Consider the following 18,273-nt stretch of genomic DNA (forward strand, 5'->3'; position numbering starts at 1 on the left):
TGTTATGGTCTCATTTCTGACTTCCAGTGAGTAGTCAGCCAGCAGCATTTTGGACCATTTGAAGATGAGAGATGGAAGAGAGAAGTTTCCCAACATACAAAGAATTACAATAGTCATGTTGTGTAGAAATAAAAGCGTGAATAGTGGTTTCTAAGCCTTCCCTGGTTAGAAGAGGTTTGACTTTGGTCTAATCGACGAAGATGATAAAAACTGGTACTAACTATTGTATTAATCTGTTTGTCTAATTTGAGGCTATTATCAAGGTGGAAACCAAGATCCTTGACATCAGAAGTAAGATGTGGAGTAAGTGCACCGAGGTCGAAGGAGTTTCCACCTGAATGTTCTTTTGGCCCAAATTGAATGATTTGGGTTTTATTGTTGTTAAGTAACATAAAATTACTACAATATTACCGAGTCACACTGTGATTTCTTCCAGTCTTTTGAGTGCTGAGTTATCACTACAATTTATGGTTATGTAAAGTTGTGCATAATCTGCATGGCAGTGGTATGATACCCCAAATGTACTAATAATAGATACCAAAGGTAGCATATACAGCGAAAATAGTAATGGTCCTAAAATTGATCCCTGGGGTACACCACAAGTACGTTGAGCCATCGAGGATGAAAAAGCACTTAAGATAACGAAGAAACTTCTATTTGACAAGAAGGTTTGAAACCATTTCAAAACTGTGCCAGAAATGCATATTGAATGTTCAAGTCAAGATAAAAGAATCCTTTGGTCCACAAAGTCAAAGGCTGAGCTCAAGTCTAACAACACTAAAGCCATAGTATCACCAGCGTCCGTGGTCAATAAAACATCATTAAAAAATGTCAAGAGCACAGACTCAGTGCTGTGCAGTGTTTTAAAACCAGATTGAAAAAATGTCAAAGATGGAGTTATTTTTTGCAGCTGAATGAAAATGGCTTTTCAAGAATTTTGGATAGTAACGGCAAATTATAGATGGGTCTATAGATTGCATAATCTCTACCGACTGTATTGAAGATCTGTTTTAAAAAAACTGTGTTTTAGTTTTTAGTTTATCAATTTCTTTACGTCTTAAGAGAAATCTGTGTAAATTCGCTCCACTGTGAGCAGGAAAAAGCAAGATCGGATACAGGTTGTATCGAGGTAAACATTTGCTCCCGAGTAGTATTGATTTTGTTGGAGAAGAAATTGAGAAATTTTTCACACTCAAAAGAAGAGCAAGCAAATGAAGGCTTAACAGAGGGATTAAGAACAGAGTCAATGGTTGAGAATAACGTTCTAGAACAGTGGGAGTTTTTTTACAATAATATCAGATAAGAATTTATGCTTAGCAGTCCTGACAGCCCCTTAGAAATTCTGTAAGGAAACATTCAACATTTCAAATGACATTTTAAGCCGTCTTTCTTCCATCTACGTTCAAACTCTCGAAATTGCTGTCGTAGTGATGGGATATCGTCATTGATCCAGGGCTGTGACTTGTTTCGAGGATGGACAAGCTTTCGAGGCACAGTAAAATCCAAGACTTGGACTTGGGGTGTGGCAGAGTCTTAACTTTGATAAAGAATATATCTTTGGATTTGAGACTTTGGTCTTAGCAACTTTACAGATAATCATTATGCACCAAGAGCTTGTAACACTCCAAAGAGAAAAGAAAAATCATCATATGACCCCTTTAATAACCAATCACATTACAGCTTTGATGTCACAGAATCTCAGTTCTCCGTATCCTGACCAGAACTGCACCCGGAGACGACCACAACACAGCCCTGAATGTCAGCAAAGACCATGACAAGTGAACATCATGACTGGACAGACATCAGCACAGATACTCGGCAAAGACCAGGAGAAACATACGAGTCCTCTGCACAGACCCCTATGGTCAGCAATGAATGTGTCAGGCCAGGAGCTGCTAGGACCACAATACAGTTTTATCATATTTACAGTCACTGTTAAACCAGACATCCACTACTGGCTAAACACCAGCCCTGCTGGACAGACTACCACTCCTCAGATCAAATGACAGCGTGATGTATCCTGATCTTCTGTAGGAGCTGGATGAAATACTCTGAATGACATCTGTCCACAATCTCACTAGTGATGCAGTCTGAAACCATAATCACAGCATCTTTGTTCATTTATCCAGAGCTGAGCTGACTGCTCCCGGGGTGTGTTTTCTTTGTTTCAGCCACCTGCTGGAGTCTGGGTTCCAGGAATATTCAGGATTTAAAATTGATTTGACTATACTAACACTATTGCATAATGACAAGATTTAAGATTAATTGAGTTGGATTGTGGTATCACTCTTTCCTCCAAAGCTGCTTTATTGCTGAATCAACTTTGTTTCATAGTGCATTCATTTTGCAAAATTTTCACTGACATTGAGTTTTATTAAATCAACATCAAGCTGACACAAAATGAATAATGAAACATTTGTGTGCTATAAACTTCCTTATAACTGAATTGAACTAATTCATTCGTAAATATTAACTTAACAAAATTATTGAACTGAATGTTCAATAATTCCTAAAAGAATTTGCAGATTTCCTCTCAGACCTTCTGGTTACAGTTGATAAGGCGCTAATCATGGGAGATTTTAAAATTCACGTTGATAATACAAATGATGCATTAGGACTTGCATTTACTGACCTAATAAACTCTTTTGGAGTCAAGCAAAATGTCACCGGGCCCACTCATCGTTTTAATCATACACTAGATTTAATTATATCGCATGGAATCGATTTTACTGATATAGATATCGTACCTAAATGTGATGATATTACAGACCATTTCCTTGTATCGTGCATGCTGCGTATAACTGATATTAACTATATGTCTCAGCGTTACCGTCTGGGCAGAACTATTGTTCCAGCCACCAAAGACAGATTCACAAATAACCTGCCTGATCTATCTCAACTGCTATTTGTACCCAAAAATACACATGAATTAGACGAAATGACTGACAACATGGGCACTATTTTCTCTAATACATTAGAAGCTGTTGCCCCCATCAAATTGAAAAAGGTTAGAGAAAAACGTACTGTGCCATGGTATAACACTAATACTCACTCTCTCAAGAAAGTAACTCGTAGTCTTGAACGCAAATGGAGAAAAACTAACTTGGAAGTTTTTAGAATTGCATGGAAAAACAGTATGTCCAGCTATAGACAGGCTCTAAAAACTGCTAGGGCCAAGCATATACACAAACTCATTGAAAATAACCAAAACAATCCAAGGTTTTTATTTAGCACAGTGGCTAAATTAACAAATAACCAGACGCCACCTGATTCAGATATTCCACCAACGTTTAATAGTAATTACTTTATGAATTTCTTCACTGATAAAATAGATAACATTAGAAATACACGAATGTAGATTCAACAGCGTCTAACACTTCAGTTTCATCCATCGCACCCAAAGATAAACTGCAGTGTTTTACAAATATAGGACAGGAAGAGCTAAATAAACTTATCACTTTATCTAAACCAACAACATGTTTATTAGATCCTGTACTCATTAAATTACTGAAAGAGTTGTTACCTGTAGCTGAAGAACCACTTCTCAATATTATTAACTCGTTGTTATCTTTAGGCCACGTCCCAAAACCATTCAAGCTGGCGGTTATTAAGCCTATTATTAAGAAACCAAAACTAGATCCTAGTGTACTGGCAAATTATAGGCCTATTTCAAATCTTCCATTTATTTCTACAATTTTAGAAAAAGTTGTGTCGGCTCAATTGAGCGCCTTCCTGCACAAAAATGATCTGTATGAAGAATTTCAGTCAGGTTTCAGGCCCCACCATAGCACAGAAACTGCACTTGTTAAAATTACAAATGACCTGCTTCTTGCGTCAGATCAAGGCTGCATCTAATTTCTAGTCTTACTTTATCTTAGTGCTGCGTTCGACACCATAGATCATGACATACTCATAGATCGATTACAAAACTATACAGGTATTCAAGGGCAGGCTCTAAGATGGTTTAGATCCTACCTGTCCGATCGCTACCATTTTGTTTACTTAAATGGGGAGTCATCTCATTTATCACCTGTAAAATATGGAGTGCCACAAGGATCCGTCCTAGGTCCCCTTCTATTTTCAATATGCATGTTGCCCCTTGGTAATATTATTAGAAAATACGAAATTAGCTTCCACTGTTATGCTGATGATACTCAGCTATATATCTCAACGAGACCAGATGAAACCTCTAAATTATCTAAGCTAACAGAGTGTGTTAAAAATGTAAAAGATTGGATGACAAATAATTTTCTCCAATTAAATTCAGATAAGACAGAGATATGAATTATTGGACCAAAAAACACTACACAGAATCTTGTAGATTACAATCTGCAACTAGATGGATGTACTGTTACTTCCTCTACATTCAAAAATCTGGGTGTTATATTAGACAGCAACTTGTCTTTTGAAAATCATATTTCCCATGTTACAAAAACTGCATTCTTCCATCTTAGAAACATTGGCAAGCTACGAAACATGTTATCTGTTTCTGATGCAGAAAAGCTAGTTTATGCATTTATGACCTCTAGACTGGACTATTGTAATGCACTTCTAGGTGGTTGTCCTGCTTCTTCAATAAACAATCTACAGGTAGTCCAAAATGCAGCAGCTAGAGTCCTTACCAGGTCAAGAAAATATGATCATATTACCCCAATTTTACAGTCTCTGCACTGGCTACCTATTAAGTTCCGTATCAGTTACAAATTATCATTACTTACCTATAAGGCCCTAAATGGTTTACCTGAGAAGAGATGATGCTGACCCTCAGAGGACCCCAGATGATGCTGACCCTGAATCAACAGAACTAACAAATATTGCTACAAGTGTGACTGCATCATATAATCATTATTAATTATTAATAATATTAATAATGTTCATCATCTGGCTAACTACGTCTTGTATTAATTTTTCTAAAAAATCCTGTCATACGCGCACAAACTGACAGTCACCACTTATAAGCTACTACTAAATATTGTATAGACATAATTTTCTGTAAAGTTGCTTTGTAACGATTTGTATTGTAAAAAGCGCTATACAAATAAACTTGAATTGAATTGAATGTTATGTTTTTACACGATTTGTGGTTGCATTTTATATATTTTTCTGCATGTAGGCCTAATTACTAATTATACCTAGTTTTGGCCTAATTATCTTCTTTTTATAGTTTTTCATTATTATTGGTGAAGGAAAGTTTAGATTATTTTTCAAGTTTTTAAGGATTTTATGTCTTATGTCTTTTTAATAATTTAGTCTATATAATGTTTGTCAGCTCTAGTTTAGATATTTCTATAGCTAGTTCCCAGTTCCCTAGTCCCATTTTAAATAAGATAAAGACCCACTTAATAAAGGAGTCCAGGTCGGATGAACCGCTTTATTAGCAGATACAGGTCAGGTCTGTTATAAATTATATTTTAAACAGATTGAATATTTCAGAAGTGAACTCTGGAAGGTAAATATAAATTACTGAATTTTTAATTATGAAAATGTGTTGAATTGAAATACTGACATCTTAAATAGTAAACAACAGTGTTAAATGTCAGTCCCTAAAAATGCAAACCCTTAAAATACAAGGCATGAAAATGTAAGCACTTTTAACGCAATGCATTATTTTTTCAGTAAGTGCAATTCAAGATATTTGTCATTATTTTACTTCCATAAATGTCTTTGTTGAAGGACTTGGCTTTTCCTCTGGACTGAAAGACCCTGGACTCAAAGTGTTGTTATACTGTTATGATTTGTCAATGATGATAGTTGTAGTTATTGTTTTTTCCAAGCATTCAATAAAAATAAGAAGGTTCCCCTGATGTCAGGACAGCAGCGCCATGCAGGCTCAGACCGGAAGTTGTTGCGTCAGAGACCGCGGTTTGTTCCTGCAGCTGCACAGAAGACTAGCTTCATGCAAATACCGAGAGAAGAAGTCACACTCGACTGCCCGTCTGCGTTTCTCTTGAGATAGATGTGACAGCTATGTAACATCCTGGACGCTGTGCGATAAGATATATCAGTTTGGCTTCACTGCAGTTAAACTGACATTGTTTATCACAGTATACGGGAGGAAAGCGCGTATCTCTCCAGCTGTAACCTCGCGCGCGCGCTCCTGTGGTCAATGCGTTGGCCGTGTGTTGAATATATCTTCTGCACTTTGTCTGAGACACACTCCCGAAGAGGACGGAGACGGAGGATTTCTCCCGGTTCGCCTGATTAATATTAATGCAGTAACGTGACTGGACGCGTCGGGAGCGCGTTGGTACGCGTTGCATCCACACGGCACACGCTAGTCACGTCGCGGTTCAATGGGTTCGACGCACGGTTGGCTCGCACACATATGAGATTCTTTTAAGATCTGTTTGTTTCTGAAAGCTCCCACCAGACTGTAATCTGCAGCGGACCAGCATGAGAACAGGCTAAAGCTAAAGGTAAGCGGGCAGGATGATAACTAAACATCATTGTTCTAGTAATTACATCACGTTCAGCTATAAACAAGGTGTAATGTATAAACACTTCGCCGAATAATAAGGGTTTAAATATGATGTGGCTTATTCAGTATAGCCTTTATCTGTATGTGTGCAGTGTGGTCTATCAAGCTGATTGAAATGTAGCGCGTTAAGAGCATACATTTATCCCTAAACTTAATTTGTGTTTTATTTATTACAGCACTTAATTACCCAAATTAATATCGTTGTTGTTTTTATATGGTTATATGCAAATTAAAGGCTTATGTAGTTATGGAGTACATATTTTTTTGTTTGTTTGTTTTCCAAAAAGTATTTGGGTGGTTTGTTATGTGGACGAACACCGTGCAACCTGCTGAAGATTACAGTAATTAGTGATGTAATTACAGTAAAAAACATGGCAATGATTTTTATTTTGTTAATATTTGAAAGACCTGGTAAATGTATTGAGTAAGCCACTGTTTGAGGAGGGTCTGACCGGAGATTAAACATGACTTTGGAAAGAGTGCAGCAATGTTCTGTTACTTACACAGAGATTGGTCTGTGTAACTTTAGTAACTTCAGATATTTGTGTTTCATTATACTCCAACAGAGACGATTCAAAGGTGTCAAAGAGCACTTGTGTAATCTGCCTCAAGTCGACATGCCTGTAACTAGTGTTGTCAAAAGACCCGGTACTTCGGTACCAAGTCGGTACTAAACAAATGTAAATGTGACGGTACCAGGTTTCTTTAAGTACGGTAGTACCGAGGTCCCGTTCAAACCCGGTTCAGCGCTATGATTTCCGCGAAGCAGAAAACGAGGACGGAATCTCAAAATTGTCTTTACCTGTAATGGAGTTCATTCAGAATTATTCATATTCATTTTTGAACAAGCAGAAGACATACCGGTTCAAGATATTTGTCATTATTTTACTTCCATAAATGTCTTTGTTGAAGGACTTGGCTTTTCCTCTGGACTGAAAGACCCTGGACTCAAAGTGTTGTTATACTGTTATGATTTGTCAATGATGATAGTTGTAGTTATTGTTTTTTCCAAGCATTCAATAAAAATAAGAAGGTTCCCCTGATGTCAGGACAGCAGCGCCATGCAGGCTCAGACCGGAAGTTGTTGCGTCAGAGACCGCGGTTTGTTCCTGCAGCTGCACAGAAGACTAGCTTCATGCAAATACCGAGAGAAGAAGTCACACTCGACTGCCCGTCTGCGTTTCTCTTGAGATAGATGTGACAGCTATGTAACATCCTGGACGCTGTGCGATAAGATATATCAGTTTGGCTTCACTGCAGTTAAACTGACATTGTTTATCACAGTATACGGGAGGAAAGCGCGTATCTCTCCAGCTGTAACCTCGCGCGCGCGCTCCTGTGGTCAATGCGTTGGCCGTGTGTTGAATATATCTTCTGCACTTTGTCTGAGACACACTCCCGAAGAGGACGGAGACGGAGGATTTCTCCCGGTTCGCCTGATTAATATTAATGCAGTAACGTGACTGGACGCGTCGGGAGCGCGTCCAGTCACGCGCTAAAATTGTCTTTACCTGTAATGGAGTTCATTCAGAATTATTCATATTCATTTTTGAACAAGCAGAAGACATACCGGTTTCTCCGGTAGTGGGCGGAGCTAATGCGCAAATGGCAATTTCATTGGCTGGCGCTGATTTAGTACCGTCCCTGTTTTGATGACAAATATGCATTCATTAGGCCTAAAAGTTAATTTTTACATAAAGGCATTGTGCTAGAAATATTACTATTATTTAGTAAAATGTATGTGATACTGCTACTAATGTTGAAAAAATTTATAAAACTTTATTTTTTAAAGAAATAAATCACAATATTTCTTCCATGTTTTAATTTTAATAGCAAATCCCCTTTATTTACCAGAAATAAAATGTTTAAATTTCATAAATTAAAAGACCAATTAAATTTGGGTGAAACTTGTTTACTGTTTTTCATAATTATATAACTTGTAGAAAAACTTTAAACACGATTGTAAATAAGTATAACGAATGGCATTGGTTTTATTTTTAGTGATAAAAAGTTTTTTTTTAATTAGCATATTTTTGTGTTTTGCTTTGGTACCGAAATTGGTACCGAGAACCGTGGATTTTCACTGGTATCGGTACCGAATACTGAAATTTTGGTACCGTGACAACACTACCTGTAACTCAAGAAGGTTATTAATTAAAGTCGGTGTGAACCAGGAGTTGCAGATGACTTCGGTATTGCGACATATTTCCAACTGAAACGGAGTATTAAATAAAGTGAGTGTTTTGTTTTAATGCTCCTTTCAGTGCATGCCTAGGTTCAAGTCTCTGCAGTGATGACAGCGGTGATAAAACACTTGTTCATGCCTCCAGAAGAGTTTGGGTGAACATCACTTCTCTCTGTCCTCCAGCAACAACACTACATTCAGATGCTGTCTGAAATCACTTCTTTAAATGTTTTGCTTAAAAGGGCACCTATTATGCTACATTTACTTTGCCAACACACATATGTTTAAACAACATGTCAGTGTTCAACATGGCTGTATTTGCATAGCCCCGCCCTGAGTGAGCCACACACGGTCCGACACATTCATCTTCACGCTACAGCATTTAAAAGCAGCATTCATTGGAAAAACTGTTGTCTTATTAGAGCTACATAATTTATTCATTCAAGAGCAGTGTGTGATTTTCTGATTTTATTTTATTATTTGGCTCATATTAACCCTGTAAACCGCAGTAGGCACTGTATATCACACTGTTGTGACTTCATACATAGATCTAATGTTCACAAGAGATTTCTTTCCCAGCTGTTTACCTTCACAGACTGTTTTTGTAACTTATTTGTGTTTTTAATATAAACTTGACAGTTTAAGTGCAGTAGGTCATGAAAGAAAACTTCTTTCTGTGCGCTCAGAAAACACTATATCAGAAGTTTACACTGATACAGCTTTAAAACACATGATTTCAGCACAATAGACATGCTCAAACCCAAACAATTTTTTTTTTAATCAGGGTATCTGAGGTATGAGCTGTAAAGGCTTCGCCCTATTCTGGAAAAGGGGTGTGGTTCAACAGCTCATTTGCATTTAAAGAGACAGGCACGAAAACAGTGTGTTTCTGCGTCCACTCAAAATTGGCATTTTAAAAATGATTTAATAAATGATATGTAGGTTAATTTGAGCTGAAACTTCACAGACACCCGAGACTTTTATTTTATATGGTAATTGTAAAAGTTTGTTATTTGTGAAAAGGATTTGGGATGCAATCTTAGCTGAACTTTCTCATGGTTGTTTCAGTACTGCATTGTGTTATTTCAGTCTGCGTTTTTTCTGTTTCAAGGTGTCACCGGCCTCATGCGGGAGCACACACCTCTTGTTCCAGACAGCAGAAGTGCAGTGAGGATTTTGTGGTCTGATAACATGAGCAGGGTCATCAGACAATGGCATTGTCAACCCAGGTAACCCATACCCATGAGAATACTAGAATGCTTCCTTAGGTGAAACCATTAGAGATGAATTCCCCCAAGAATGTCTTGTTTCTGATGCTGTACAATTATTTTTTTACTCCAGCGGAAGGATGCTTATTGCTCTTCTGAGCTTGATGATGATTTCAATGGCCCTTTTGAAGCTGCCTGTGTTTCACACGGACCCAAAGCCTGTGCAGGTGCCGGTGGACCCCGTCTACCGAGAGGTGCGTCTGTCTGTCTTTCACAATGTTCTTACATCGGATTCAGGAAGCATCTACACCAGTGGTTCCCAACCTTCGGTCCAAACCAAACCAAACACATATGTTTGTGCGGCCCACTTCAAAACAATTAACTGATCCCGCTATTGTTGGGTTAATAACTTATTACTCAGAAGCTAGATTGTTAACTGTATTTATTGAATGAATAGGGCTGTGCGATATGGACAAAAAAAAACCTATCGCGATTTCTTGGATCAATTTTTCGATTGTGACGCATGCAGATATGCTTTACAGTCATAAATGCATTCAGGATTAATTTGAAACATATTTCCAAAAGAAAAACAATTACAACATACATCTTCTTCAGAGATGTAATGTTAAATAAAATGATGTTAAATAAAATATCTCGCTTGGCATTGAACTTTGAGCTTTAGAATTTTACAGATATTATTTATACTTTAACAACAACATTTCACCCTAACTAAAGTTTAAAACATGGGATCACGAAGAACGGGACCTTTAACTTATGGAAATGCACAAGTCTGTCAACAGCTTCTGTGGGACTGATCTTGGTCTTCCTCCTGGAGCAGTCCCAATCTGAATGAGTAGATGTTTAGGGGGTTGATTTAGGAAAACAAACATTTAGTGCTCACAACAACGAACTACCAGAGCAAATATGAAATTTTGACATCCTCACAAACCATTTTCAGATCCTTGTCCACCTGCTGCTTTGAAAAGATAACAAATTTCTGCCATTGAAGTAAGAGAATGGGCTTCACAGCTGTGTGTATTTCTTGCATCTGTACACTTAAGTCTTACCCATGAATTTCTGTCATGTGACTGACTACATTAACAAGCTGACATCTGGTGCTTTCCAATAGGGTTTCATTCGTTAACATGGACTACAGGATTTAATAATCTTAATGTTCATCTCAGGATTTCCTTATACATTATAAAAATCTAAAGTTTTATCTGTTAACATGAATTCACTATGTATTGAAATTAAACAATTATACTTTTATTAACTAATACTAAAGTTAGTTCACACATGAATTAATGTACAAGTGTTAAGTGTGTGTCAGTGTGGAGCGGAGCGTAACCTGTTGTGTGGCTGTTATCTTGAGCTCCTCCATCCTGTGAAGTACTTTTAACACCTGATAATTGGGTACTGAGGACCCACAATTAGGTTAACCCAGGTTATTTTGGACGTCTGAATACTCAATTCAGCTCATCCGCTTGTGATGAGAGAGCTCATCAGATAAGAGAGAGAGAAGTGATCAGATGTGCAGAGCAACTGTTCTGGAGGAAATGCAGTTATTTATGTAGCACTTTCAATATTCGTGTCGTATCAAAGGAGCTTTACAGAAGTTCGTGCTGTTAATGTTTCTGATGCATGGATCGTTCACAACAAGATGAATGTTGGCCATGGAAATTTTCTGCATTTGATTTGTCTGTTCAGATCACTGTGGGAAAAAAGGGCATATTGTTGAACTGAAAGTATATTGCTTATTTGTATGTCGCTATGAATAAAACTGTTAAATGAAATGAATAAATGGAAAATGGAAAGTCACACTCTGACAGCTGCTGCTTATAAGCAGAGGTGCCCTTAAAAGCAGAAGTGAGCTGATAACTGCTCTGTGAAGCTTTTTCTGACATTTATTTCTCAAAGAGAATCGGAAAATATGGAGCTAATATGTCAAAACTATTTGAATTTGAATTGTGTAAAGTTCATTTAACAAAACTGAACTTTTTTTTTTACTTGAATATTGAACTTTTGAAATTTAACAACTGTGTTTTTATGGCAGTTTTTTTAATAGACGTGTTTTCAAACAGTTTTGGCCACGAGTTTAATGCGTACACAACCTGCGTGATCATATAACCTGAAAACATTAAAACATCTTTTGTCCACCCCAAAGACTTGTAAATCCGGTAACTGATCGTGTCTTAATTTCATACTTTTATATTATTATTATAAAAATTTAGGCTAATACCAGAATATAATATTATAATGATTAAATTGTATGGGCTAAATTTTTATATTTATTGTTATATAAGCCTATGCTTATTTCCCTTTCAACTTGTGTAGTACTTTACCTAATTAACTTTCTGTATAATTATGTTAGTATTAGTGCGACCATATTTTGCAAAAACTGTTAACGCCTATGCCAATAAAGTTTTGGCTATGTGACGATAAATTAATTTTTACATTTACAAATGAAACTACACTGATGCATATAGCCTACTATAGCCTAGACCTATTTTTAAAGTCTACTAATTAGACTAAATAAAATGAAATATATGCTAAATCAATATAGGCTAGTCAACCTTTAATCTGCACTTCCAGTAAAAACTCAAAAGTCATAGGCAAGGCAAGTTTATTTATATAGCACATTTCGTACACAATGGTAATTCAAAGTGCTTTACATAAAAGAAAGCAAAATAATAATGAACAAGAATAAAACAAGCAATTTTAAAACTTAAAATTATTAAAACTGTACTTATTTAAAATGAATTTAAAAGTTAGAAAATGATTTTACATAAAATAAAAGAAAAAGTGAAAATATATATTGCAATCAGTTCGGACATCGCACAGTGCTCATTCAGTAAATGCACAGCTAAACAGATGAGTTTTAAGTCTAGATTTAAATGTGACTAGTGTTTTAGCACATCTGATCCCTTCTGGAAACTGATTCCAACTGCGGGCAGCATGGTAACTAAAGGAGGACTCCCCTTGTTTTGTGTGAGCCCTTGGTATTTCTAACTGACTCGATCCTAGTGATCTGAGTGCTCTGTTAGGCTTATATTCAGTGAGCATATCTGCAATATATTTCGGTCCTAGGTCATTTAGTGACTTATATACGAGTAAAAGTACTTTAAAATCTATCCTAAATGTAACTGGAAGCCAGTGTAAGGACCTGAGGACTGGTGTGATATGCTCAGATTTTCTGGTTCTAGTCAGAATCCTGGCAGCAGCGTTCTGGATGAGCTGCAGCTGTCTAATGGTCTTTTTGGGAAGGACGGTGAGGAGCCCATTACAATAGTCCACCCTGCTGGTGATAAAGGCATGAACAAGTTTCTCCAAGTCTTGGCTGGAAACAAAACATCTAATTCTTGCAATGTTTTTTAAATGATAGAATGCTGATTTAGTTACTGCTTTGACATGACTACTGAAACTAAGGTCTGTCTCCAGAATCACACCAAGATTCCTGACTTGATTTTTAGTTGTTTGACCCCTAGAGTCAAGGTATGCATTCACCTTGAACACTTCATCTTTGTTTCCAAATGCAATGACTTAAAAACAGTTTTTTCCTTGTTTAACTGAAGAAAGTTCTGGCACATCCAACTATTAATTTCATCAATGCATTGGCAGAGGGAGTCAATTGGTCTGTAGTCATTTGGAGATAAGGCTAGGTAAATCTGGGTATCATCAGCATAGCTGTGATAGGCAATTTGGTTCTTTCTCATTATTTGACTTAGTGGAAGCATATACAGGCTAAACAAGAGCGGTGCAAGAATTGACCCTTGTGGGACTCCGCATGTCATGGACGTCCACTTAGACTTATGCTCTCCTAGACTCACATAATAGCCTCTCCCTTCTAAGTATGACCTGAACCATTTGAGTACCATCCCAGAAAGCTGACCCAGTTTTCCAGTCTCTCTAGTAGTATGTTATGATCGACAGTGTCAAACGCAGCACTGAGATCTAGCAATACCAGCACCAATATTTTGCCAGAGTCACAATTTAAGCGAATATAATTTATTATCTTAATGAGTGCTGTCTCTGTGCTGTGATGCGGTCGAAAACCAGATTGAAAATTGTCCAGGTATCCATTTGAGTTTAAGTATTTGTTCAGCTGATTAAAAACTACCTTTTCTATAATTTTACCTATAAAAGGAAGATTAGATATTGGTCTAAAATTGCTCAAAATGGTGTTATCAAGATTGCTCTTTTTCAGGAGGGGCTTAACAACTGCATTTTTTAAGGAGTTTGGAAATGTCCCAGAAAGAAGTGAGGCGTTCACCACTTCTAAAAGATCTGCTTCTAAGCAGTTAAGCACACTTTTGAAAAAAGATGTGGGAAGTTGATGATTTTAGGTGCTGCACTATGTCTTCCAGAATTTTGCTATCAATTGCTTCAAAAATAGACATAGTATCTTTTTGATATTGTGGCCTAATCTGTCTGACCTCTGCATTACTTGAGGATGTGCTAATCGCCTTCCTGATATTGATGATCTTCTCAGAAAAGAAGGATGCAAACTCATTGCATTTGCTGTCTGATACACTGTAAAAAATGTACTGTAGAATTTACAGGATTTTACTGGCAAAAAAGTTGCCATTTTGTAATGTCATTAAATTACAGTATTACAGCTCTATCTTAATACATTTACAAATGAATAAAAACCAAGTCAATGATATTGCAAATAAGTATTTATTAAAACTGGCAGAAAGACATTGCAAGGCTTTTACTGGTCAAATAAAATTTCAGTCTTTCAACAGTTAAAATCTTATCATTAAAATAGCATAGCATCACAAATAACTGTTTAAAAAAAAGCCATATTCAGAGTAGAACATTAACTTTCTATAAAAATGAAGGTCAATCAACAGAATTTGTATAATTTTGGTAAAAAAAAATGTTTTAAATAAAAGGATTAAAATAAAATGCTGGAATCAACATTAAATCACAAATTCTGTTGTTTGAGCTTATGTTCTATTAAATTAAGAATATTCCTGCAAAAGACAATTTAATAAATACATACTGAAAGTCCATCATCTTTCTGAGATGAGCACACACATGAGGGTTGTCCCTCTTCTCTGAGACTTTTCCACTTGTTTTGCCTCTATGTGTCCGTCTTGTATCCAGTGAGTGTTGTGATTCCAAGAAAACATCTGCACATAAAAACAAGCAGAAGCATCAGGATAAAGTTATGTATCAAACTAGCTCAATAAAATAAATGTCAAAATGCCACTTATACAATACAATCAGTATTTACCAGTACTTAAAAGGTTACTCCACCCCAAAATGAAAATCTTGCCATTAATCACTTACCTCCATGTCGTTCCAAACCCGTAAAAGCTTCGTTCGTCTTCAGAACACAGTTTAAGATATTTTGGATGCAACAGGGAAGATTGTGACTGTCCCATAGACTCTCCAGTAAATAACTGTCAAGGCCCAGAAAAGTATGAAAGACATCATCAGAATAGTCCATCAGTTTATTTATTTATTTATTTATTTTTTATTTATTTTGTTTATTTGGCAGGGACAGTGCACAATGTAGACAATTGCACCAGAGTTAGCTAGCAGCTAATTTGCATCTGTTGTCCCTGGGCAGGTAGACAAAACAAAACAAAAAAACTAACCACTAAACAACAAATACACTACATAAATTTACAAAAATACATATCCATCAATTCAAAATTGATAAAAACGGTTTGATATACAGTATACACCAAAATACAGAAAATACAATGCAATCATTAGTGGTGACACTCTTGTGCTGATTTTAGCCAAATTTTGAGGCTGGTTTTAAATACTGCAAAACTTCCTGAGTTTCTAATCTTTGTGGGTATTGAATTCCACTTCTCCACTACTTTAACAGAGAAGACGGATTGACCAAAGGTTGTCTTTCTAAAATGTGGTACCAAATCACCCCTAGTTGATGCTCTAGTTCTACTGGCACTGCCACTGCCAGATAAAACTATGCATCCTCTAAGAGGAGGGGGTGCAAGATCATGAATAACTTTAAACATTAGACATACATCCGAATAAAATAAGAAATTATCAAAATTGAGAAGATTATATTTTTTCAAAATATTACAATGATGATAATCCTTAGGTTTTTTGTCTAATACTTTTAAAATTTGTTTATAGAGTGAATAAATAGGCTTGAGCGTAGTCGCTCCTGCCTTTGACCAGGTTGTTATACAGTAAGACAAATGGGGAAAAATCATTGTGTGTACAAAAAGGTTTGCAGCAGACAGTGACAAATTATGTCTTATACTCTTAAAATTGTTTAGATTAAACTTAACAGTCTTGATGACCTTACTAACTTGTTTTTTGAAGGTCAAATTTGTGTCAATTATGATGCCTAAATATTTAACATGTGTCACATTACACAGCCTCGCTGTAAAATACATGCAAACTGTTTTACTTAGATTAAGGGTCAAACATGAATTTGCCAGCCAATCCGACACCTTACTCATCGAAGTTGTCAGTTTGGCTGCAGCGTGTTCTTTAGATCTTGCATGGGTAAAAATCACAGTGTCATCAGCATACATCTGGATGTTAACATCTGGACATGTTTGAGGGAGTTCATTTATATATATATACAAAATAAAAGAGGTCCTAAAATAGACCCTTGAGGGACCCCTGAAATACAGTTTGCAAATGAGGAACACTTATCACCCACTCTTGTACATTGTTTTCTGTTATTCAAATAGGATTCCATCCAGGTCATGGTATTAACGGATAAATTCAATTTAGAAAGTTTTGATAATAAAACGTTGTGATTAACGGTATCAAATGCCTTCTTAAAATCTAAAAACACAGCTCCAACGACACCGCCTTTATCAAGTAGACTTTTGATTCGTTCCACAAAAAAACAATTTGCTGTTTCTGTCGAGTGATGCTTTCGGAAGCCAAACTGCATCGGGTGCAAGGTAAATTCACCTTCATTTAGATGAGAGACTAGCTGATCATAAACAACCTTTTCTGTAATTTTAGAAACTATTGGAAGTATACTAATGGGTCTATAATTTGATGTAAGAGTTCTATCACCTGTTTTTAAGATTGGAGTCACTACTGCGGCCTTCCAGGATGAAGGAAAATAAGATTTTGTTATTGACAAATTTATCAAATGAGTTAAAGCCTTACATAGTATTAATTTATAATTTTTCAAGAATTTTGCATCAAAATCAAAAACATCCTTAGACTTGGACCCTTTCAAACAATCAAGTGTTTTCATTACTGTATATTCTGAGACATTTTTGATTGTGAAAACAGGGAAATCATTATTAGCCGATGCAAGTACTCTTGGTCTTAGACCAAAATTTCTGGCTAGACACTGTACTGAATCTAGAAAGAATGAATTAAAGATTGTAGCTATTTCTCCTTTATCTTCTATCACTTTTGATTGTTCGTTTATTACCCAGTTTTGAACGGATTTACGCTCCTTCTTCGTAATGCTATTAATATTTTCCCAAATCAATTTACTATTTCCCTTAGAGTCATTGATTAATTTAATAAAGTAATCAGCTTTAGCCTGCCTTAGATCTTTTACTACTTTATTTCGTAATTCTTGGAATTTTCTCCTATCATGTGGTAGTCCGGATTTAAGAGCTGCCTTCAGTGCTAAGTCTCTTTGCTTCATTAACTTCCAAAGATTCTCATTTAACCATGGCAGACTATATTTTTTACGTGGATGTAAGACATTTTTGCAAAACTCATTTTTAGTCTCACTAACTCTGGTCATCATAACATTAGATGCCTTTTCTATATCATCAGACTGCAAAACATCATTCCAGTCCAAGTGCTTTAATTTATCCTCAAATGGACCGACTAAGGTTTTGGGTATAACATTAAAATAACTTTTACCCTCTTGTCTATAAAAGAATCTTTGTTTTGTCAATTTTCTAACAATTAAGGTCAGATTATGATCTGACATGCCAGTTATCAAATTAAAATACTTTGTAATTCTCTCAGGCTTATTACTAAAAATAAGATCTATTTGTGTTTGTGATTATTGAGTAATCCTAGTTGGGCCTTGAATCATTTGAGCAAGATTAAACTGATCTGATATACTTTTAAGTTTTTTCCTGCTTGCTTTCTCAGCCCAGTTTTTTAAAATCACCTAATACAATTAGTTCAGTCTTTATTACCAATTTCCTTTAATAAGGATTGTAGTTTGTCATAAAAAATATTATTAGAATTTGGGGGTCGGTATATACCTGTAACAATAAAAGACATTTGAGGGGACAATACAATAGAGACAGTAATGCTTTCAAGTTCTTGTGAGGAATTAGGATGCACTTCTACACATTTAAAGTGATTTCGAACATACAAAAGAACTCCTCCTCCTCTCCCTAATTTTCTGTCTTTCCTAAAAATTTGGTACCCAGGTATAGCAAAAACAGTCCTTGGTGATGAATCAGTTAACC

At 36.1% G+C, this 18,273-nt stretch overlaps 1 protein-coding gene across 1 annotated transcript in view; it reads left to right on the forward strand.

Moving 5' to 3' along the window:
* The first annotated feature begins 5,846 nt into the window (after window positions 1-5,846).
* Window positions 5,847-18,273, forward strand: part of LOC132114080 (lactosylceramide alpha-2,3-sialyltransferase-like) — a 28,966-nt gene continuing 16,539 nt past the window's right edge. Inside the window, exons 1-3 of the mRNA XM_059522221.1 lie at window positions 5,847-6,416; window positions 9,775-9,892; window positions 10,005-10,125. Of these exons, the coding sequence (XP_059378204.1) occupies window positions 9,789-9,892; window positions 10,005-10,125 (225 nt within the window). The 5' untranslated portion in view covers window positions 5,847-6,416; window positions 9,775-9,788. The remainder of the gene's footprint in view (window positions 6,417-9,774; window positions 9,893-10,004; window positions 10,126-18,273) is intronic.

This window comes from Carassius carassius, chromosome 33 (genome assembly GCF_963082965.1).
Source record: "Carassius carassius chromosome 33, fCarCar2.1, whole genome shotgun sequence".
Taxonomy (NCBI): domain Eukaryota; kingdom Metazoa; phylum Chordata; class Actinopteri; order Cypriniformes; family Cyprinidae; genus Carassius; species Carassius carassius.